Genomic DNA, 23,541 nt, shown 5'->3' with positions numbered 1-23,541 from the left:
TATATGTATATATAAAATATAAAACCAACTAATGGGTTGCATTGATCGAGGTAAGCCACAGCTGCATATTAGAGCATTTTGCAGTACCAAGGAATCCATCTATTTGGCATTGATCACTTAATTTGAACATATATGCAGTTGATACAATCAAGGTTGATTCTCCAGAGCTGTAAAATCCTCCAGTACTATCCAGAGGAGTGATACTCAAGACGTGATTAGGTTGATCAAACAGATGTCTATGTTAAGTAGACAAACATTTGTTTTGACGCTTTTACAATGTTTCTTCTTATAAGTTTTAAATAATAAAAATGGAGTTTAGCACATAGTCTTGACATATTTTAGTGAACTAAACTGTGGCAGATAAATTGAATAAACCACACAGACTTGAGCATTTCATTCAGTCTACAGGGCCAAATAATAATGACTTGGCTTTCATGGGTGGTGGGGGGTGGGGGGTGGTTACATATAAGATCATTTTAGGACAGGGGTAGGTGCATTGGCCCTTCCAGCCCAGGTCTTTGTTCCAACCATGTCCTTTTTAAATTGAACCAACTTCTACCCTGAGCAGGTCCACTTAACATGTAATTATACTTATTAAAGCTGCTATGTAACAGCACTCCGGGACCCGAGTGGCCTACCCCTGTTCTAAGACTACCACCACGTGTCATAAAGGGCTCCGAAGGAGACGCCTCATTTACATTTGTTTTCTTTTTCCTTCTATTTGGTGCACTGCACAGCTGAGTGAGGAACTGAAGCAGCATCTCAACCACACCATGACTGAAAACTACGCACAGCCAGGAAAGAGTCACATCACACATGCCGTTGACAGACTTCAGCAGGATGTAAGAGAGACCTCTGTGTTTTTATCCTTTTACTGAGACTGGAAACCCATTAACCATCCCATGCCCGGGCCAGGGGTCTACCATGGAAGCTGTACCAGGCTCTATGATGCTGTACCAGGCCAGCCTGTCTTAGCCCCGGCCTGGTTCGGATGTGTGGAACCAACCCTTGTTGGGAAATTAAAATCTTGTGACATAGGCTAGCCAGCCCCGTATAATGGAGGCTGGTTTAAAACACAGCTATGCAGGGTAAATGCAATGGCTCAGAGGTTTTCCAGTGATCTACTCAGCATGGGCCTTCCATCTGGTACAGATTTCCAGTTTCCTGTCCGAGCCGATATGTTGTTGCCGTGTTGAATAATATTAACAATTTGAAGATGTGTGATTGTAAAACAATTTCTGAAAAAAAAATGCAGTTTATAGTACTACACAGCAGGAACACAAACATTATTTTTGCCTGGCAGGCAACAGAAAAAGAGGTTGAATCTGGTCATAATTAATAAAACATATTTTAGCCTCACCATGTTCTTTTTTTTTTGTTTTTTTTTAACAAAATAAAAAGGCGATCTTATTGTCCTCACAAGAGTTTAAGGTGCAGCACATGTGCTTTAGATAGCTAAGGGGGCTCACCCCTGTCTCAACTGGCTGAAACACAAACCAAGACTGGAGATGAGAACCACATGGATAAATGTGTCTTGTTTTAAAATAAGATTTATTTTATTCCTTTTATGCATTTACATACATTTTTTGTTTACTTATTTCATTCTGGCAATGAGTAAACATTTTATGAGGAATGTATTGAATTGGGTTTAATAATTCAAGGCTGTACAGTACATGTGTTTTTATTAATAATGTTGTTGTTGTTGTTGTCAGACATAATTGCTTTTAAGACAAATACTGTCCCTGGAACAGTGCTGAAGTGGGTGCTCACTTGTTATTTGAAAACACCACTGACGATGCAAACTACCTTGCATTTGCACATTTTAAAGGCTTTGCAAACAAGTAAATATATTGTAGTTTCAGCTGCAGTGTAATGAATGTGGGATATATTGTCATTTGCATCCATTTGCTTACTGGTTTGTCAAAATGGCATATTCAATGTATACACAATGTCCTTGTCTAATATTTTATTTTTTATTAGTGTATTATATATCCATACTGCATTGTAATGTATAAGTTCCATTTTTATAAGGACTCATCATAGTTAATATTGTACTCGCCAGTTTTAAGACGAATCTGCTAATTGAGATTAGGAGCATTTTATTCAAGAGTGATTGATATCGCTGTAGCGGTGAGGAAACTACAAGACTCGCTGGTTTGTAGGAATTGATCAGAAAAAACAAACCTTGCCTTTGAAAGTTTGTCGCGACCATTTAATTGTAACACAATGGTGAGCTTGGTAGTGTGCACTCGTTTACATGCTAATGTATTTTACTATTGCATCTGATTTGAAAATGTTGAACTTTTCAACAAAGCACACTACTGGATTGCTTTTCCTTTCAAAAATCTAAATCTGCAAGCAAAAAGTTGTAGATACTTACTGACAGCTTCCAGAGTAACTGGTCAGTATTCCTGTAGGTTGTCACTTATAATACACATGTAAACGGCAAGTATCTTATATAACTCACATATAGCGCTTCTAAAATTTGTAAACGGGGGAATGTAATCATTTCAAATGTTTATACTTTGTGTGTGTGAGTGTGTTTTTTAAGCAGTTCCCAAGATGAAACAGCTGTTACTCAGAAAGAAAGCATATTTTTCATGGGCGACACTTGTTGTGCATACATTTGTAAAATGTTTACATTTTTTAAATTTTAATAAATATAATTTTGTATATAATAAAATTGACGCAAAGGGCTTCTTATGGAAACGTTTGTCTAAATGTAATAATGCATTTATTTTACCATTACTATAGAGCTCATCTTATTGAGTGCCTGTTATTTTTTTCTTAATTGTAAGACTAACTATGTATACTGTATATTAGTACTGGGACTAACACAGGATTTCCATGTTCGAGTATTCGTTCATAATTTAAATATTTGTTTGGATATTTGTTTGTTTTCAAAAAGTAATAAAACCCATTATTTTGCTCAATACAGCATAGCGGCGGGGGGCGTGGTGTGGTGTGGCGTGGCGTGGGTTGGCTTGGCCCCCGTGTATGTACCTTTATTTTACAGAAAGATGTTACAATATGTAACACGTTAAAGTAAAAAAACATCCCAGGAGTAAAGAACAATACGTTGTGTAGGCCTTACTTTACCCCAGTGAATTAACTACAAAACAAAGATGCCAATTAGCAGTTCAAGTTAAATGTTGTTTTGTTTGTTCCAGAAATAAATAGTACATGAAGTTTTCATTTCTTGCTGATTGTTTGCCATAAACAGTGGCTGTTTTCATAAAGTAATAACACAAGGTTTACTTGTGCCTTTTTGTAGCTGAACAAGCAAACTTCAAATAAAATAAATGTGGAAATGGCGTTGTAAAACGAAGGGGGAAAAAAGCCCACCATTTTGGTTATCGTTTATTACATTCCACATAACAGAAAGTCGCAACAAAAATATATATATAATCTATAAAAATCACTACACAACATTTCCAGCAAGTTGGGCACTGTTTAAGCGAAACTTTTCAAATGACGTGCTTGCCGTTTTTTTGTCCCATGAGATTCTGACTCGCTCTAAAACAGCACAAAACATTTTTGACCCAGATGGCGTTCCATAGAGATCACTATGTTTGCACGCGCATAATCTGGGTTGTGTGTCAACAACACTTAAATAATAAGCACGGGCGCTACACAGCAATGTATATCGTTCCTTGCAAAGCCAGGGTTTCAGTCCTGAAACAGTAAGACACTAATAATTAACACACAACACAGATGCGGTCACTTCTCCCGATAGTGATTGCTCTTGTGCAGGTGTAGTGGAAGATAAACAGTTTGTGAAACAGTGTTGTAGTGTAGTCCGGGTTTAATGCTGGCTTGTAGCGACAGCTCTCTGCTAGTGCTTACAAATGACAAACAATTAGCACAAAACACTCACAACAATTAATTACTTCTGTTTCCTTTTTGGTCAAATCTCGTAACCGCGTCAAAGGAACAGATTACATCGTCACATCCCCAATTATACCCTTAGTCACGCCCCCAGCGATAGCTAGTCCAGTCACGTCTCCTCCAATCCACGAATGACACACCGCGTACTGCTTTAGGGCGGTGACTTCAAGCATTGTGACTCCGGCCCCTTCCGACTGACCCTGGAATGAACTGTCAGACCAACCAGTATGAGGCACTCTGTTCCTGTTATACAGCACCCTCACAGATCGAGAGGGAGATTGTTGACTAGGATTCATTCGCTCTCTGTCACAACATGTGAAATATTTGTTCGAATATTCTGATATTTGTCCCAGCACTGCTACATAAAAAGAAGAGTGAACCCTTATCAAATGCCTTCTATTATCTCAAATCAAGCCAGATCTATAAAGTATGCATTGTCATTGAGAATAAAGCTGTGTTCTACACTGGTAACCTGGTGAAAGCTTTTCAAACTTGTTTGTCAAGTGCTCCATTATATCTAATGGATGTAGCTAAAAGCCTGGTATGGTTTTTTTTTTGTTTATTTATTTTTTAATCTGCTATAATGGTCGGAGTGTCTTAAAGGCAGTGCATTTGTGCGTGCTTTGACTGTGCTGTCTTGAGCTATATGGCTAACAGACAGAACCTTTTAAACATGCATCCTGTATGTGGACACACGGATAATGCGTTGGGGATCAGAAATTGTATTGTTTTTCAGCTAGGTAAAGCAGGTGTGTCTATATTACCAGGGAGCTTTGCACACAAATAACTTCCTCCCAACCTGGTAAAGCTTTAGTGTCTGTAGCCTTACTGCCCTTTGAAACGAGTCCTCCAGTCTCCAATCCTGCCAGCAGATCAATATTTTAAGAGCTCTACATTCATCACTAATTCAATTAGTCTGTTGGATTTTTCAACAGCTGTGTTTTTGCAGTGCTGTTCTCTTGATTTTGACTTCCACTTCCAGTTTATTCCTTTATTTAATGGTTGTTCTTACTCTTCTACTCTAGTTCAAATGCTGTGGCAGCAACCATCTGTCTGACTGGCAGTACAGCGTTTACATCAGCTCACAGGAGGCTGGTGATCGAGTGGTGCCTGACAGCTGCTGCAAAACAATAACACTTCAGTGTGGACAAAGAGACCATCCATCAAACATCTACAAGGTGGAGGTAAGTTAGTCGCTGATGTGTGTCTGACAGTGATTTGGAGGAGAGGCCCAGGGGAAAGTGTGCACAGGAGACCTTGACAGTGGTTTCTGCTCAAGTTTCTCTCAGAAAGAAAAAATCTTGGATGCAAAGGCATGATTATATGGGACTTTCTTGACATTATGATAATAGCTCAGATTTGTAGGAACAACCCATTACTCAGAATCTCAGAATGCATTCAAGCACCATAAAACAGAACTGGAAACTGCAGTATATTTTTTCTGTCCCTAACCAACCGTTACTAGGTCCATTGTCATTTTTTAATGGCAAAGAAGGGAATAACGACTGGTGCTTTTTTAAAGCAGGTAACCTAGTCCACAGTACTGACATTGGGAATAAAGCACAATCAATGTGTCGTGGCATAGAGCAGGCGAAATTGGCTTTCTGATCTGGTAAAAAAAAAAAAAAAAAAAAAAAAAACTTAAGCCGTATATATAATAAATCTGTATGGTTTGGATTTTTTATTTCGCTGTGAATGCCAGGGGATGGGCTGTAATAACGTTATCTATTGGACTGTGCTCATGAGTGTCTGACAGAACTAAGCCATCAGCAGAAGTTGTCTCTTGTAGTTCACCAGTTCTTGGAACTTCAGTTCTTTGACTGCTCTTTTCAAGCCATACCTGCAAGGCAGTAAAATGTAAGACTTGCCCAGATGGCGTCAAATGCATTATATAAGTCTTGAGCTGTACAAAGTGAACCCTCAATGTTCTGTGCAATGTGCACATCTCAGATCACCACTGAACAATCTCTAAATGATGTAGGAATGCAGATGCTCCTTTCTTGTAGTATGTATGATGTCAGACAAATGGTTTTACTAATTAGAATGCTTTCTCAATGAAATCCACTGCATCTGTTGAAATCCCAGTGAATTTACTGTCTCTGTATCTTTGCTAAATCAGGATAGCAACAGTAGCTGGATGAGCAAAACAATTTTCTCATTACGTTTTGCTATGAGTTTTAAGTGATTAATCCTGCTTGCCTATTTATGATATTCACATATTGACATTGTTTAATAATGAAGCACAACTTTTATATTTGTTTTTGGATTGGTGCTGTCCGTCAACAACAGCTGTCATAAACTGCTGAAGGAACTAGTTAGCAACAAAGCAAAAGTTATCTTTTTAAAATTTTTGGATGTATACAACTTGCTTCAAAATGTCTGTCAGGTGCCATTAACCCAGTATGTAAATCTGGTTTCTGTTGGTTTTTAAAACGGCCGAAGATTATAGTCTACAGGATTGTATAAACTGTCTTAAAGGTTGTTTTTTTTTTTTTTTTTTTTTTTGGTAATGTGGCACTGTTCCTTGCAGGGGGGCTGTATAACCAAACTGGAACAATTTCTAGCAGATCACCTTCTCATTATTGGGGCTGTGGGGATCGGAGTAGCTTGTCTCCAGGTGAGTCTGATAGTAACCCTGACATAAATGTTTTGTTGGAAATGTTGAACATTGTGGGTCACAGATGGGGGGTAGTAAAACATGATGGTTAAAGGACTTCTAGGCTTAAAGGCAGATTGTAACACTGTAAGTATTTACTGCTGGTACTGTAACAGTTGTTTCAAGATATTAAACTTCATGTACTTTGTTACTGCTGTGTATTGGAAAGCAATTGGCAAGGAAATAAGGTGCACATGTTAAACCAGAATAGTTCTTGAAGAAAACCCTCAGGATAGAAGGAAATTAGCCAGACCAGAATTTATGTAGCCTGGACACGGAAATAAGGACGTAAAGAGTTAATGAGGAATATGCCATTGCCATGGGAACATGTAGTCATGTGATCAATTATAAAGAAAAACAAGTGAAACAAAATGTCAAACGTCTCATCAAACCTAGAAAAAAACTAAATAAGCAAATATACTTCACTTTAACTAAAATGCAGACGATTGGCCCTTGCCTTAATTGTGACAGAAAAGACAAGTCATTCACAATGTATCCTGCATGCCCCTGCTGCTCCAATTATTTATTTAAGTCAAGGATGTTTCTCACCAGATGGTTCGTATCAGATCCAGTCTATTCGAATGTGATTGGAGGAAGTGCATTAAAAAAAAAGACTTTTTACAGTAAATCAGAACCAATTCACTTCAAGTAATAAGTTAAACATACACAAATATTAGCCAGTTCCCTGCATAATACAATCATTTTGAATGAAATCAAACCAAATCACTATACCAAGTTAACTATCACCACTGAACTACAGTACTGCCCATGAATTTTGCAACTGAATTCCCAATAGACATTTAGCCCTGCCTAAATTCCCTTTACCCAGACTGATTCTCTATTGCCCGCCCTACCCCTGAGGTAACCATTGTAAATAAGATTTTCAGTTACCTGGTAATAAAAACACAACCTGGTTTCTTATTAGGTAGAGTTAATAAATATTGGAGACGGCAGCTTACAGCAACATGATACTGTACATTCATAAGGCCCACAAGGGGTTAATGTCTGGGTTTTTTGCTGACGTTTATAAATCAGACTCAGACTTTGTTCCTTTGGATCCTTGACATCACCAGAAGCCCTGGAGTGAGAAATTGTCTTGTATCTCACTTGCAGTCATGTATTATTCATTTTGTAAACATAGTAGTGTGGCAGGGTGGAAGCTCTGCCAGTGTGTGTTGGTGTGGGGATTATTGGGTTTGCAGGGAGGGGGTTAAATTTCTCTGTGCCAAAACACATGGGAATGTGGCTGGAGCTGACAATTGAATACATGATTAGATGATTACAGGTGTATAGAATGCATGTTCACTGGTGTAAAGAATTAGAGAATTAATGTTGCTGATAGAGGTGGATGTCCGTGTTTGTGTTTGGCACTGTACGGTAAACCCTTTTGTTTTGGCCCTTGTGTTGTTTGTTTTGTTTAGTGTTTTGTCGGTGTTAATTTTGTGAATAAAGTGAGCATTAGGGCATTTAACTGTGTCTGAGCCTCTCTCCCTGCAAATACCATCTGGGCTGTGAGGAAAAAAAAAATGTTAGATAACTCTCACCATAGCTGGTAAAGCCGGGTGTAAACTGTATAAAATAAGACCAAGGTCTCTCTGAAACCAGAGGTAACAAAATCAATCATGTATTTGTTTAGTTAATTTACATCAGAATAATAATTCACCTTTTGTTTTCCTTTCATGAAAGTGTTTAAAGTTCAAACGAGCAGATATTATTGCTATTTATGTATTTATTTTTTTAAAAATAATTTCTCACTTCATATGTGCCTTGTATAAACAGGAAATGTCATGCTAGATGCAATTGGGCCTCCTCTTTTTACAGGGTAGGAACAGTACAACAGTGTTCAACAGGAGACAATAAGAGTGCAAACTGAGGGCAGGAAGGTAACGGAAAGCAGCACTTAGCTTAGCTGGCAAATATTTACCATTGACTCATAAGCAGGGCTGCTGGGCTAATGTTGCTCACCTGCTATCCACAAGTAAACTGTAAACTTACTCTTATGCTTAGTTTGCAAATCCTCCCAGCTTACCACAGCAGCAACCACCTGCCTACAAAGCTGAACATTTGTGAGCTACTCAACATGACCGCTAAAAGAACAGTTTGAGTCAAGATTATAAAAGGAAAGTGTGAAAACCGTGTCGTTTTAAATAGCTGGGGAATAAAAGCGATTTAGAGTGTCGCCCTATGGCCCGGAATGATTGTGTAGTTAATAAAGTGGCCCCACACAAATATTTAGCAAAGACTAAAGGCAGAAAATAGCCACTGTGCATGTTTCTCTCCTGCTAGTATCCCAGCACCCCCAGCTCCATCAAACACAAGATCAAGTCCAGTGCTGTGCTGTTTTGTGTTGTTCTCAAACTCCCCCACTGCATCTTCCTGCACTTACAATAACTACTTCATTAGCTTGCAGATGGTGCCAGGTGAGTTAGTTAACAGTCCCTTTCAGCATACTGTAGTCACTTAAATCCCTCACCAACACCACCCATATTTTGAAATGCTGAATTAAGTTTTTTCCTGAAATTTCTATAAAACAAGTTAACTGAATACTTATTCAAACTACTGAAACATTTCCAATATTTTGAGATTAAATACCAATGGTAAATTATGTAAACCAATATAGCTAAATGTTGTTTTCAGTTTAACTTTGAAAATAATAACTAAGCAACCACTAAAGCAAACGTAAAATTGTATTGAAATAAGGCTCTTCACAAAGAAAGCTGTAGTCAAAGGAATATTACAGAAAAGCTCTTGTGAAAAGGTGTTATTTGAGCTCTTATTTCAATGATCAATGCAGTTCTTTTGCTTTAGTGTTTGCTTAGAGATCAGCAGGAAAATGGTTGTAATCCCAATTTCTACCAGATTTCCAACAAATAATTGATACATTAAAAAAGAAATACATTAGATATAGGAATTACTAAATTATGAACAGTAAATATCTCTAAGTCAGAAGAGCTCCAAAAATAGTTGACTAGTACACGACTTAATCTGGCAATTTCGCACCTAAATTTTATTCCTTCCCAATTCGTTTCCTTAGTTGCGAATAATAAAACGCAAAAAAAAAAAAAAAAAAAAAAAAAAAAGGTTTACTGCATATATTTATAAAGTTTGTAATGTTTTAAACAAGAAATGTTTGCATTTCTTCATAATCTAGGCAGTTAAAGAACTTTTTGGTGGTTTGAGTAGTACTGTGTGCACAGTACATGTATACAATAGCTAGCTAATGTTCATACATTGCAGAGCCAAAATTGTATACTGTAAAGAGTTGTAGGATCTTGTTAAGGTGAAAGCCCACCAGTCTGTGTAAACTCTGTAATTGGTAAATCTCAGTATTTATTTCTTTTTACTTGTCCGTACAATTCTCAATCACCTGGTTAATGACATTACCCATTAGCTGGATTTCTAATGTAAATATGGGCTTGATTTCACTGAAAGATGCGTTAAATCTTGGTAACCAGTGGGTACTTAGATTAATAAACAACTTATAATAAAGTGTTACATGTGTTTGTGTTTATTCTTCTGGAGCATTTCACAATGACTCGCTATTGGTCTTTCTTTCGTAATCTTAATAAATATAGTTTGGAAGTGTAATACAGTATGATTGTATATGGAAAGAAAGGCAATGTGTGCTGCTTAAGTGAAAAAGGAGTAAAAAAAAAAAAGCCTTGTAGCTTGTTATGATTGGGGATGGGTGTAGATGGTTATTTAATATGGATAAAATAACTCTCTGGATTGGCATTAACTTTAGCAGTGGTCAGTAGTTGAGCAACATTTCATACTGAGTTAAATCTGCTTTACTATATCAAGCAAAACAATGCCACTGTGATCTTGTAATTGTTTTCTGGTAAAACCCTGGTTTTACATGAAAAACCTTACACTGTACCGGTCGATTTAAATATGAATTACACAATACCAAAGCAGTGGTGCGGTACTAAAATTGATTTTGGTGCAACAATTATATTTATTGTTTTGTCCTAAAATTGGCATACTAGTTCCAGATGAAGAAACCGACTACCAAGGGTGATTCAGTCAGACAACTCACACATAAGGTTAGCGCAATGAAAAAAAAAAAAAAAAAAAAAGTGTTTCCAGGAATTCATATGCCTTCATTTGGCAGGTGTTCATTTATTAGATGTGTTGCCCTGTGTTAGAAATATTCTGCTATTAAGACTCTTGCTTTGTTGTTTTTAGGTTTTGGGGTTTTTTTTTTGGACTGATGTTTTAGTTTTAATAGCTTGTTTTGTTTTGTGAATTCTGGGTGGCCCAGGGGTAGGTGTGTGGTGGTTGTCCTTAAGTCTTTGTCAAGTTCACAGTGATCTGCAGTGTAAGCTGTTCAGAATTCCTCAGTGCAGCCAGCTGTGCTGGTGCTGTTTTGTTGTAAATTCAGGTAAGTGGATTTACAGAGCTTGCTTTGCCTCTCTTTTGATTTATTATTCCCATTCGCAAAATATGTGTTGTTGCTCGTTTGTCTATTTGGTGTCTTTTTTTCCTGTTTGCAGGAGCGTGCAGATCCCCAAACCTATTTGATGCCATAAAACGTTTGGCCCCCTAATGGGTAAAAACAAACAAACAAAAAAACAATTCAAATATTGATACAATGTAAAAGAAGACACTTTTGTCGTGAAATTTCAGATGGGATATGGAGGGGTTTCATGACTTGTATATACAGTTTCAGAAGACAAATAATCCTGAATGAAATACGTTAGAGAATTCACCAGGGTTTTTGTCATGCACACTAATGACAGGGTTGAAAACTTGTCCTGCACCCTGGGGTTAAGAGCGCCCCTTGATTGGGTATATTATTAAACTACCCAGGAGCGAGGAATTTGAGCTGTCAGGATCCTGCTAAATCTGATCACAGAAAGAATACAGAGCAAGTACATACATGTCCGAGGAGCATGACAGAGACATTTCACATCTTCCATGATCACTACAATCCCCATGTCTCAGTCTAATTGTTTGTGGTGAACAATGTATTCTTTATCTCAATCCTGAACAAGCTGGATGACATATTATTAGACTGAATAGATTAACATCCCTCGTGACACGTTCCAGCACCTTGTGGAGTCTATGCCACATCATGTCAAGACTGTGATCAGGGTAAAAGGTGACTGAACGCAATGTTAGGTACAGGTCTTTATATAGTGGACAGACAGTCAGGAGTCTATGGCATTAACAGTTCTACATTATGTCTATCTATACCCCGAGCAATGACTTAATAAATCGCAAGGCTTAAAGAATGTTATGCTTATTCCATTTGGTTTTATGAAAACATGATTTTATGACTGTATCATGTTACTTTGTGAGGAGAAATCTCGGACAAAGGGTAGGTCTGTTTTTGAAGAGCTGTAAGAATGTCTTTTTTTATATAAACGGTCCGGTTTAGTAATGATCAACATCTATCTTCCTCTAAGCTTTATTAAATCTTAAAATGTTTGTTGCTTGTTATTCCATTCTAGCTCCTGTAGTCTGTTTAGTATATTTAAAAACTGCAGTGTTCAAAAATGATGGTAATTGTAAACTAAATGGAACAGATGGAGGTTATAAATTACAATTGGAAATGCTCAGGAAGCAAAAAAAGAAAATGTTTTTCAAGACAGTGTGAACAGGCTGGCCGTAATTTGGGTTTGTGTCCCTTTAAAAACGTGCCCCAGAAATAAAAAAAACTGATTTTTAGCGCTTATGCGCAGTTTTATTCAAAATACAAATAAATGAAACAAAAACCTAGCTCTCACCGAGCACTCCCTAAACACTGGCAGCTCCCTGACTAACACGCAGGACAGCTACGCTGTTTACCTGCCAAACAAAACATCACACACTTTTAACAAAAACTGGCTGCACTCTTTAAATACCCTGCACCTGGTTCTAATTTACAATTACCTCCAGGTGCAGGGTATAGTTAACAGTTAACAAATAATACAATTAAACAAACAAATTAAACAAAAGCAATTAAATTAAACAAAACTTGCATTTGCACATGTTTTTAGGCAGGGAGGAATCTGACCTTCCCCCTGCCACCTTACAACAACTTATGCAGAGCAGATATCTTCAGCGTGAGCTTAATGAAATACATAGAAAACCTCTTGAAGTGGTTGTATCCAACAAGTAATTCCATAAATCTTAGCTGTCATGCATTTCTATTCGCTATATCTCTTACTGTAAAATGCTGGGGGATGTTACGAGTTATTGGTAAATGTTGATATTTACCAAGCAACGTCAAGCAAGCAAAATCAAACCCTAACCCCAATGCACCGTACCGTACACTTGAATAATGCGCAGCATAAATAATTATTCACAGCTCCTCCCTGGAGCAGGCTACTCTAGCCAGAGATGTAAATGCTGTACCTCCTCCATTGCATTTTATACACATCAATGAACTCTTAATACGTTTTCAACCATCGTTTTTCTTACTACTCTTTCTATGAATTTCGATTATTAACGATGGAAATATTTTTTCGTCAGTCTGTGAGTGCGAGGTGAAATCGACGTTTATCAACGTTTACCGATAAACATTGTATCCTGCCAAGGCTAAATATATTGTTCGATATCAATGTTTTTTTCTTAAAGGAAAATGTGTATGCAGAAATAAATGTATAAATAAATTGACTGTTTTTATATACAGGAATAAATACATTCTTCGATGATATACCTGCATTTATCAATAAGCTTTGGTAAATCGTAAGATTAAACTGTAAATGTCTCAAAGGGTTCTGGTTTAAGGGGCCATGGAATAATTACAGAAGTCACCCTGGAAATCAAAATCAAGTGGACATAATTGTTTTGATCCAAGTTTTAACAACTAAATGAACTACCAAGGGGAGACAGGTGTGTTTCTTGTTTAATGTGCACCCTGTGTCATCCAAAAATGTCCTGCTTGGGTTTGTTGTTGAATGAATGGCAAATGAATGGAGTAACAATGTATCCTGAGCACGCCCTCCGTAGGTGGGGGATTCCAAGGTATGCAGCTCACTAGTTAACTGATAAAGAAGCAGGTGCAAAATGATTGCAGACTTAATTCAAAAAGGTTAGCTAATGACATTTGGAGAGCTTCCTGTGGAGTTACAGAAAGTAGAGGCCATTTCCACAGTCTGTTTTTGTAATATGTATTTCTCTTTTAACAGCGAAGTACCCCTTGTCTGCCTGTGTGCACACTAAACTAGTTTTACTTGTCCTGTGCTAGCTGGCGGGAGCAGCCCTGACTGCCTGTTTTATCTATCTGCTCTATAAAGAAGAGGAAGAAGAGTTCTCTGACATGTGATTGGTTAGCCTCTCTCTCATTCTGATCTGCAGTGCATGTCGCTTGTCTTGGCTGTACGTGCTGTTTCCAGTCTGCTGCAGCTCAATTAGGCGAATGACATTGTGAGCCTAGCTGGCTTTGCAGCTTATATTTAAGAATAAAGTGTGAAATGCAAACTGCTTTCAATTAAAAATGTGAATAGAGATATGCTTCTGATACATGCTGAATAATGCATGGCTGAAAAGATTTGTGTTTGTGTATATCAGCCACTAGAAATTTTTAACTACTGAACTAAACAGATGCATTTTTTACATAAGCAGAGCGGTATTTCATAATATTATCATCGTCACTTTGCAAATGCATTGAAGAATCACTGGTGCAAGTTAGTCATTGTACCGGTTTACTAAAACTTAGGAAATGTCAAACTAAAGGTTGACAACACCTTCCCAGGTTTCAACATTCCACTTCAGTCAACAAAAATTAATTTAAATTTTGAAAGGTGCTTTTATACCGCTGTCAGAGGTAGCAAATCATGACTTTAAAAAAGTGGCCTAAATTGTGAGGAGACCATTTTACTGACCACTTCTCTTAATGTTCTGTGCTAATAAATCTTAATCTTTACCACTAGCATAAAAGTATATCCAGTAATTATAAATATGTTCTTAGTAGTATCATAACAATGAATAATATGCTCGTCTCATGCCGAACAACACCCCAAGGCGTCTGTATATTCGACGTATACGGACACCCTGTCAGATCTTATTACATACATTCCAGCATTCAGTGTAAGAATGGAGCAGGGTCATTTCAGAGAAGTACTGGGCATGTTCCAAAAACTAGTACCAAATCTTGATCAGATCTATTAGATTAGATTTTTGTGGACATTCTGCTCTGTAAATGTTGGCGAAGCCTGAGAGTGGGTCGAGTTCAACTTTTCTAGGATTCTATCCAGTGACCACAGGGTCCATTGTTTAACAGAGACTGAAGCATTTTACACTAGTCTCCTCAGTTACTTTATATTCTTGACTAATCTGGGTGTCCTTATGTTAACAAAGTAGAACAAACTTTTTACTTTGCTGTTTCCTGTGCTGTGTGTATATCCCTGCACAATATTTTTTAATATTAAGGGGATTGTTTTGAGGCTTTCGTTTTATATGTTCTGGATCAGGTCTGGAGTAAAAAGGATACCTTTTTGTCAGCTGAAAAAACAGGGCAGTGTAACAAACAGAAATCAAATAGCCAATCCAGTGAAATTGCTGCTGTTTTTGTGTTTACAGTGTAGACATGCTCATTGTTTGAAAGAGTTGGATGCTCACAATTATTTTGAAAGACTTTGCATGGATATACAGCACAGGAGACAGTTGTAGTAAGTGTTTTAAACTCAATAACCTCGATTTGTAAAGACAAAGTCAGACTTCAGTGCAAAAATAGATACTTACTTTAGATGTGTTTCTCAAGAGTGGTCTTTTTGAAGCAAAGACATCATCTCAGAGGTAATTGAGCTTCATGATACCAGCAAAAAAAAAGAAAAATACTCTTAAAAGTTTTGTATTCTCAGAAAATGTAATTATTTTCTGTACTTCAAATGCCCAGACAAATGCAAAATCATTGTGAACGGCTTCTCAGAGCTTAGCTATTATCATTATTTCAGTAGAAACAGAAAGATGACCGAATGAATGTTAAAAGTTTTATGTTGGTTTTTAATGAGAACAATATAATTTTGCATCTTCACCAAACTTTTATTATATACTCCTATAAACATTTTGAAATGCCTTCATCTGAAGTCTGGTAAGCTCTCAAATCGTATACAAATATTTGTAACATTTTATTATTATTGCTTGATTATGAAGACCCCCTGTATGTACATCTGTAAAGTTTTGCATCACCTAGAATTTTAGGATTGAGACATAATTTAAAACAAAAACTATATTTAGATATTTTAGTTAACATCATACAATCAAAGAAACTACAAAATGATATCGCAAAAGTCTACCGGAAGCCATAGTAATAGTACAATATTTAATGTTAGATTTTCAAAATGTCACATTTTTAAATGTGTTCGTTTTTTCATTAAGCATATGGAAAACTTCAAAGCGGTATGTAATTCAATATTATTCAGCATGTTTCATTCGACCTAATGAATCAAAATGAGTTAATTCTATTGGGTAATGCAAAACTTTTGACCTTACCTGCACATGCAGCTGTTTAAGAATCTGAACAGCAGTGGGTCTAAATACAGCTGTTTCCCTACTTGGGTAATTCATTGACTCTCTTATTAACCTCACTCAGTGCAATACAAAGTGGTTTGTGATAGAGCCGGTTAAAGGGTGGGGATATTAAGATCTGCTGTTTATAAAATACTTGAATGCTTTCATTTCAGTTTGACTGATACGTATTCCCCATATTATTTTACAGATCTGTGGAATGATTTTTACTTTTTGCCTGTATAGAAGAATTAAAATGGACCCATACTGAAGACCCCTGTACAATCGCAAGCCAGGGATAAACTGATGCCTGCTTTTAATCTCAGCAACACTCTTTACTCTTTGTATTTCAGGATGTGCCTGCAGGGTTGAAACATTCTTCTCTAGAGAAGTTGCTTCTGAGCATTTTTTTTTTTTTTTAAAGCTTAGGTTTCAAAGCATCCTCCCAAGAACAAAAACAAGTGTTTTTATTAAAGTGTCAAGACATCTGGGAATGTTAAGATGTCACTGAATTGAAAACATGCCACTTACCTCACTTGATGTATTTTAATGCTATCTTGCAGATTGTATTCGGGTCAGTATTGTACAAGCAAGTTTATAAGGCATTGTTTGCAGCTAATGTCTGACATTCTTTTAAGATTTTCTAATTATGTTTTTGTAGTTTGTTCAAGGACAGCATTGCCTAATTGACACTGCTTGCTATAAGGAGGTTCATAGACCATTGCTTGTCCCAATTACTGACCAGCACCCTGCACTCTAAGGTGCTAGCTGTGCCCCTCTGTCACACATTCGGGGCACTACAGTTCAGTAATTCCATAAATCTGACTTGCTGTGGAAATTCACTATGTAGGTACCATGTCATTGTGTAGTTTAAAAAAAAAAAACACATGTTAAAGCGTACTGTTAAAGTTTCAGCTTGAGTGCCTTACTTTCATGTAGTTTCTTCTTCTTGTACTTCCAGGGCCATTTCACTCCAGAATTGTCAGATTAAACATATTAAACACTGCTCAGTGGGGATGATACGTGACACTTCAGTTCTATGCCTACCATGTAAGTCGTTTACTTGAAGAATGTATGTTATCTCAAGATGGCGCATACCTTCAACATTATGCATTATGGAAACAGCAGGACACAATAGTGTATGTGATGCAAAAGTCAAGTCCAACTTTTTTGTGTTCATGTTAAAATGATTCAGCTTATGAAAAAAAATTGAAAAATGGGGGTCATGTATCAAGTGTTTGCAAGGACATTATTATTTAATGCCATGGGGCAATTTCTTATGGTGTGGTTTTGATTTTTCTTGTTTTCATGGTATTTAAAATGTAGCATACAGACTGAACAGATCTGTTCAGATTCCAGAGTTGAAAGTACTTTGTCACTTAAGGCTGAGAGTACTGCCCACAAACAGTTTTGAAGTTTTATTTTCCTAGCTGTCACAGGGACAGACCTCATTTACACCCTTTGACAAGGCAGATCTGTGTGGGGATTCAGTGAGATAGAGCCATGTGGGGATTCAGTGAGATAGATCCGTGTGGGGATTCAGTGAGAGATCAGTGTGGGGATTCAGTGAGAAAGATCCATGTGGGGATTCAGTGAGATAGAGCCGTGTAGGGATTCAGTGAGATAGAGCCATGTGTGGATTCAGTGAGATAGATCCACCTGGGGATTCAGTGAGATAGATCCTTGTGGGGATTCAGTGAGATAGATCCTTGTAGGGATTCAGTGAGATAGAGCCATGTGTGGATTCAGTGAGATAGATCAGTGTGGGGATTCAGTGAGTTAGGTTGGTGTGGGTATTCAGTTAAGTTGCCTTTCAACCGTCAATTCAAATCCAGTTCTATTTTCAGAAACACATGTGAGCTATGTTCTCACTCACTTGCTAATAATGTAATAATCATTTCTTTAAGGTGAAAAAGCGAGAAGTACTGTAATTAAGTTAATGTATATTGTGAAGCCAATCATGGTTTTGCATACACATAATTAAGCAATTCCTAAATTTACTAGCTGATTGCCTCCCCAATGAGGTTTAATGTTTGTTGAAATTGTTTCATATGTAAGACTTTGCTGCTAAATGTATGATTTGGATTATTGTATTTCGGTATGTGTGTATGTGTGTATATATACAGTGCCTTGCAAAAGTATTCAGACCCCTGACCAATTCTCTCATATTACTGAATTACAAATGGTACATTGAAACTTCGTTCTGTTTGATATTTTATTTTAAAACACTTAAACTCAAAATCAATTATTGTAAGGTGACACTGGTTTTATGTTGGGAAATATTTTTAAGAAAAATAAAAAACTGAAATATCTTGCTTGCATAAGTATTGAACTCCCACACATTAATATTTGGTAGAGCCACCTTTCGCTGCAATAACAGCTTTAAGTCATTTGGGGTAAGTATGTACCAGCTTTGCACACAGTGATTTTGGCCCAATCTTCTTGGCAGATTTGCTCCAGGTTGTTCAGGTTGGTTGGACGACGCTTGTGGACCGCAATTTTCAAATAGTGCCACAGATTCTCAATGGGATTGAGATCAGGACTTTGACTGGGCCACTGTAGGACATTCACCTTTTTGTTCTTGAGCCACTCCAGTGTTGCTATGGCCTTGTGCTTGGGATCATTGTCCTGTTGAAAGGTGAATTTCCTCCCAAGCTTCAGTTTTTTAGCGGACAGAAGCAGATTCTCTTGCAGTATTTTCCTGTATTTTGCTCCATCCATTCTTCCTTCAATTGTAACAAGATGCCCAGTCCCTGCTGATGAGAAGCATCCCCACAACATGATGCTGCCACCACCATACTTCACTGTAGGGATGGTGTGTCTTGAGGCATGGGCAGTGTTAGGTTTGCGCCACACATAGCGCTTTGAGTTTTGGCCAAAAAGCGCTGTCTTGGTCTCATCTGACCACAAAACCTTTTCCCACATCGCAGCTGGGTCACTCTCATCTTTCTGGCAAACTCCTGACGTGCTTTCAGATGGTACTTTTTGAGTAACGGCTTCTTTCTTGCCACCCTCACATACAGGCCAGTGTCATGCAGAGCTCTTGATATGGTTGACTGGTGCACCATTACTCCTCTGCCAACCACTGAACTCTGTAGCTCCTTCAAAGTGATTGTTGGTCTCTCTGTGGTTTCTCTCACAAGTCTCCTTGTTTGAGCGCTGAGTTTTGAGGGACTGCCTTTTCTTGTCAGTGCCTGGGTGGTGTGATGCAGCTTCCACTTCCTGATTATTGATCCAACTGTGCTCACTGGGATATCCAAACACTTGGATATTATTTTGTACCCTTTCCCTAATCTATGCATTTGTATTACTTTATCTCTAACTTCTGTAGAATGCTCTTTGTTCTTCATTTTCCTTCAGATTCACAGCCTTACCAATGATCCTTCAACAGTGGGGTTTTTATTCAGAAAATGTGACAGCAACTTTAATGATTCACAGGTGGAGGCCAATGGTAAGGTAATTGTGTCCTCGTTAGGGCCATTTCTTTCATCGGTGCAAACTGGGAGCTTCCACAGCACAGGGGTTGAATACTTCTGCAAGCAAGATATTTCAGTTTTTTATTTTTATTTTTACATAAAACCAATGTCACCTTACAATAATTGATTCAGTTTCAGTGTTTTAAAATAAAATATCAAACAGAACGAAATTTCAATGTACAATGTACCATTTGTAATTCAGTAATATAGAATTGGTCAGGAGTCTGAAAACTTTTGCAAGGCACTGTATATACACACATACACAGACACTTCAGTTGTTATATATATATATATAAAACAACTGAAGAGCTCAGTAGAATGACACTTCATGTTGTTCCTTTGTGTTCTTTGTTTCTTGATGATTCAAGTGTGTGTGTCATCCCCTCGGAAGCAGACCTTGTTTACTTTGAATTATGTTATTTATTGTTTGTTTTTTCTCGGTTTTCTTTGTTTAAAAACCACTTGCCTCTTTCCCAGAAAGTGCTGTGATCTAAGTTTAATGGGGTAAAGCAGAAACAAACTAAACTTCTGGAAGCTTTGAAAAGTCATCGATTTTTAATTTAATTTTTCCTTCATTTATATGTAAAACCTACAGCATTGATCAGGTTAGAGGTCAGTGATAATGAAATACAAGCTACACAGCGACCCCTGCTGGAAAAGGTTTGAAATGTCAGAATGTCCAATCTGGTATTAAGCAGTAGTTCTACGTGGTTAATGAGGGCATTATAGAATCTTTAAACTTTTGACCTTGTCTTTCATTAACACTTATATATTGTCTGTTGGTGTCTTGTCTGCATCTTTGGCTCAGGACTCTTAAGTGCCTCAGTTGTCTAGTAGGTAATGTCCATCCAAAGTAGGAGCAAATATTTTTAAACTATTAATTTTCAAATTAAATGCCAGCTTTTTTCCACCAATATTTGGAGTGCTGCAGATGGAATGTTACCCCATTTCAATTAATGGTACAGTGCTCCTGCTTCATAGCACTCTATGTTAATTATAATGGCCTGTGAGCCTACTGTAGGAGAGTATTCTTTTGTAGTTGCTTTTAGTTTGGTTCAATATTGAAAAAAGATGTTTGCAGTTATTTTATTTCTGTGTTCTTTGAAACATCCACAAGATGGGGTTATTTGAGACTGACAGGTTGATACACATCTCATAAGGGCATTTGATTGCTTTCTTCTCTTGATCACCTTATTGGTTTTATTTGATTTAAAGATTTCATTTCTCTTGCATGCTTTTCTTTATCATTTTCTGGTGTGTGGGGGAGAGGGGATGTTACATTCATGATACACAGTAAGTATATAAGCATTTGTTTTAATTTATCTAGCATTTTCAGGATTGAGGTGCTTCAGCAATAGTGATACATCACCTCATTTAATCAAGCTATAAATACAATCAAAATCAGCAATTTAATATGTAGTTACTTTAGCCACTAACAAATGAAAACATGCTGTCAATCCCTGGGCCTGTTTCGTGTTAGAAAAAACATCAGCATTCATTATTCTGTTTGAGGTGGTGTGTCTCTGCAGCCGCTGCACAAAATATGATGACATTTACTGAGCAGCGCAGCTATACATGGCATTATTTGCAGAAGCTAATGGGTATACTAGAGTAACAGTGATGTCAGGTGTTCACTTGGGACCACAGTGTTCTCTATGCAGGTTTGTGCACAATTAGGAAAACTATTATCTCAACAGCTGCTGTGTTAGTAGAGCCACCCTAACCTGCCGTAGTCAGTAATGTGATCATTTAAAGCAAAACACAAAATGCTTCTTGTAAGAACAATACAGTACAACCTGGTTGGAATAAAAACAAAAAAATGTTTTTCTTTTTTTAACATTAATTGTTAAATTAATTAATGTACGTCTATAACTCTGCATAGAATGTTAATTGTGTTGCTTGTTAGGTATGATTAAGATCTGTTTTAGAACATGCTATACCAATACAGGTTTTACATTAAACCTTGAATTGTGTAAGACTTATTATATTCTGTTTAACTCCAGTAGATTCTATAAGCAATTACCAGACAGTGTAAGCTAACGTGTACAAACTGTTATGGGTAGATTTATCACTTCTTTGATTGCTTATGTTACCAGTCATACTACAGTCATCTGCAGTGCAGAAACAGTTTGCTGTTTAATCTGTGCTTCTCTGAAAGGAAAAGAAATGTATCTTCTAGTGTGTTATATTGTAAAGATTTAAGAGGACCCCCCACTTCCTAAATCCCAGGAAAAGTAGCACCATCTATCAGGGGGCTGGCATTCAAGCTGTTGTTTGACCTTATGTAAGACCAGAGGAATCAAAATGGGTGGAATTTATCTTTCTGGTGCACACTACTGTATATCAATCATCCATTTATCCACAGTACTGTCTAATCTGAACTGCACCCTTAACATCTCTCACCAGTGTTTGAATGTCTGTTTATATGAACTTGTCCCGAGCAGTACAGGGTTGGGGGGGGGGTTAGTGGATTAAATTGTGCATTGAGTATTATAAACCCTCTATGATATAATTTTTTTTCAAAGCCTCCATGTCTTCAAGACGATGTCCGAATGTCCAGTACATGGGATGCCTGTGCCAGTGGAGGAATTTCAGCCCAGCAAAGATGATGAGTCTAACAATGTCACAGTGGCATGTGTGGTCTCTCAGTGACTGTACTAAGGCTGGCTTGAATAAACTTGGATCTTGGTGGGTGGCCTGAGGAAGATAAGTGTCCAGAATTTGAGTTACAATCCCAGGACCGGAGCTACAATAGTGCTGAAAAAACACTGACAATCATGTTTGCTGGTTTCACTCGCAAGTTGTGATGGTGAAATAAGTGTAAAGAATGAGGTTGATGTTGCAATCCATTAACATAAAAAATTACATTTTTGAACAATAGATCGTTTTTAAAAATGAGATTTAAAATATAGTTGTACGGAACAGAACGTTCTCAAATAGAGCACTAGACATGTACATGATTTATAAATATTTTTATTGGCGCAGTGTCTAGTCGACCTGTTCAACTACTTTGACCTCAACTATTCGACTAGGTTGAAACACAATCAACTGCAGTTATGGACTGTATACTTTTAATAAACCAGATGCTTAAAAGGTTGTTTTTTTTAAGTTGTGTCGTGTGTTAGACAAAAAATGGACAACTGCCATAACCGTTGTTCCAACGGTTATGGCAGCACTCTGCAGTTAAAGCTGTTCTCCAGAATAGTCAATTAGAAATGGATTTATTACAGGAAAGTGCATCTTTTATGCTTGAGATGTCATTTCAATAAGAGATTAATCAGTAGATTTGGAATATTCCATTTACATAAAAGCCTGTGTTTCCATGTATTTCTCTAGTAATTCTAGCAAAAGTGTTGACTTGCATCATACAGTGTGTGCACGCATAGTTCACTTTTGATGCATGACAAAAACAAATACAACTAACAATGCACGAATTTAAAGCACATAGGAGAGGATCTATACCAGGCCGCACTGCAGCACACATAGCCTTTATATCTGTTATTGTTTGCACTGGTAGCACAGCAAGTGCTTCTCTGTTTTGCAAGGTGAATGTGAAGAATGCAATTTGAAATATTTGGCTTTGGGTCAAATATAGGGTGACAACATAACCACATGGTGTAACTCTTCTCCTTGCATTATGCACGCTCCAGGAGGAAAACTGTATGGCTTAATGTAGGGAAGAACAACTGCCTTATCAGCGGCTTAATGAAATTAGGATTCAGTTCAGAAATATGCCAGCTAGAGCACGCTCTGGTGATAAAGTAATCAGACACAACCCTGCTGCCTTTGTGTGCTTTATAAATAGCAAAATTGCATTTAGAATTGTAAACTGTGAATGTAAATGGGGCTATTTTTATCTAATGTGCCCAGGCAATTATGTTTGCAATGGTATATAAAACATCAAAATAGCATTCAGTTTTGATTTGGGGATATAGATAATGTCTTCTATCAGGTGTCTCAGCCTTCATCCTAAGGGCCTCATTTATGAAAGAGCACTAAATATTGTAAAGAAAGAGCACTAAATAACTTGCAGTTAGTGTGCACGTTCATATTTACTATTGCAATTGTATTCATTATTGCCAA

At 37.3% G+C, this 23,541-nt stretch overlaps 1 protein-coding gene across 4 annotated transcripts in view; it reads left to right on the top strand.

Annotated features, from left to right (window-relative positions):
• The window catches only part of LOC121320009 (tetraspanin-11-like), a 43,623-nt gene extending 21,069 nt beyond the window's left edge, over window positions 1-22,554 (top strand). Inside the window, exons 5-10 of one of the 4 annotated variants that reach the window (XR_005950782.1) lie at window positions 738-842; window positions 4,914-5,072; window positions 6,419-6,505; window positions 13,722-13,802; window positions 16,194-17,032; window positions 21,984-22,063. Coding sequence is in view for 2 of the 4 variants with exons in the window: in XM_041258103.1 (XP_041114037.1) it covers window positions 738-842; window positions 4,914-5,072; window positions 6,419-6,505; window positions 21,984-22,067 (435 nt within the window). In the remaining 2 variants the exon portion in view is untranslated. Of the gene's footprint in view, window positions 1-737; window positions 843-4,913; window positions 5,073-6,418; window positions 6,506-13,721; window positions 13,803-16,193; window positions 18,111-21,983 lie in introns of those variants that run through there. The other 3 variants (XR_005950783.1, XM_041258105.1, XM_041258103.1) reach the window with 3 other exon arrangements.
• The last annotated feature ends 987 nt before the right edge of the window (window positions 22,555-23,541 follow it).

Source organism: Polyodon spathula, chromosome 8 (assembly GCF_017654505.1).
Source record: "Polyodon spathula isolate WHYD16114869_AA chromosome 8, ASM1765450v1, whole genome shotgun sequence".
Lineage (NCBI taxonomy): Eukaryota > Metazoa > Chordata > Actinopteri > Acipenseriformes > Polyodontidae > Polyodon > Polyodon spathula.
This window is presented reverse-complemented; position numbering and strand designations above follow the sequence as displayed.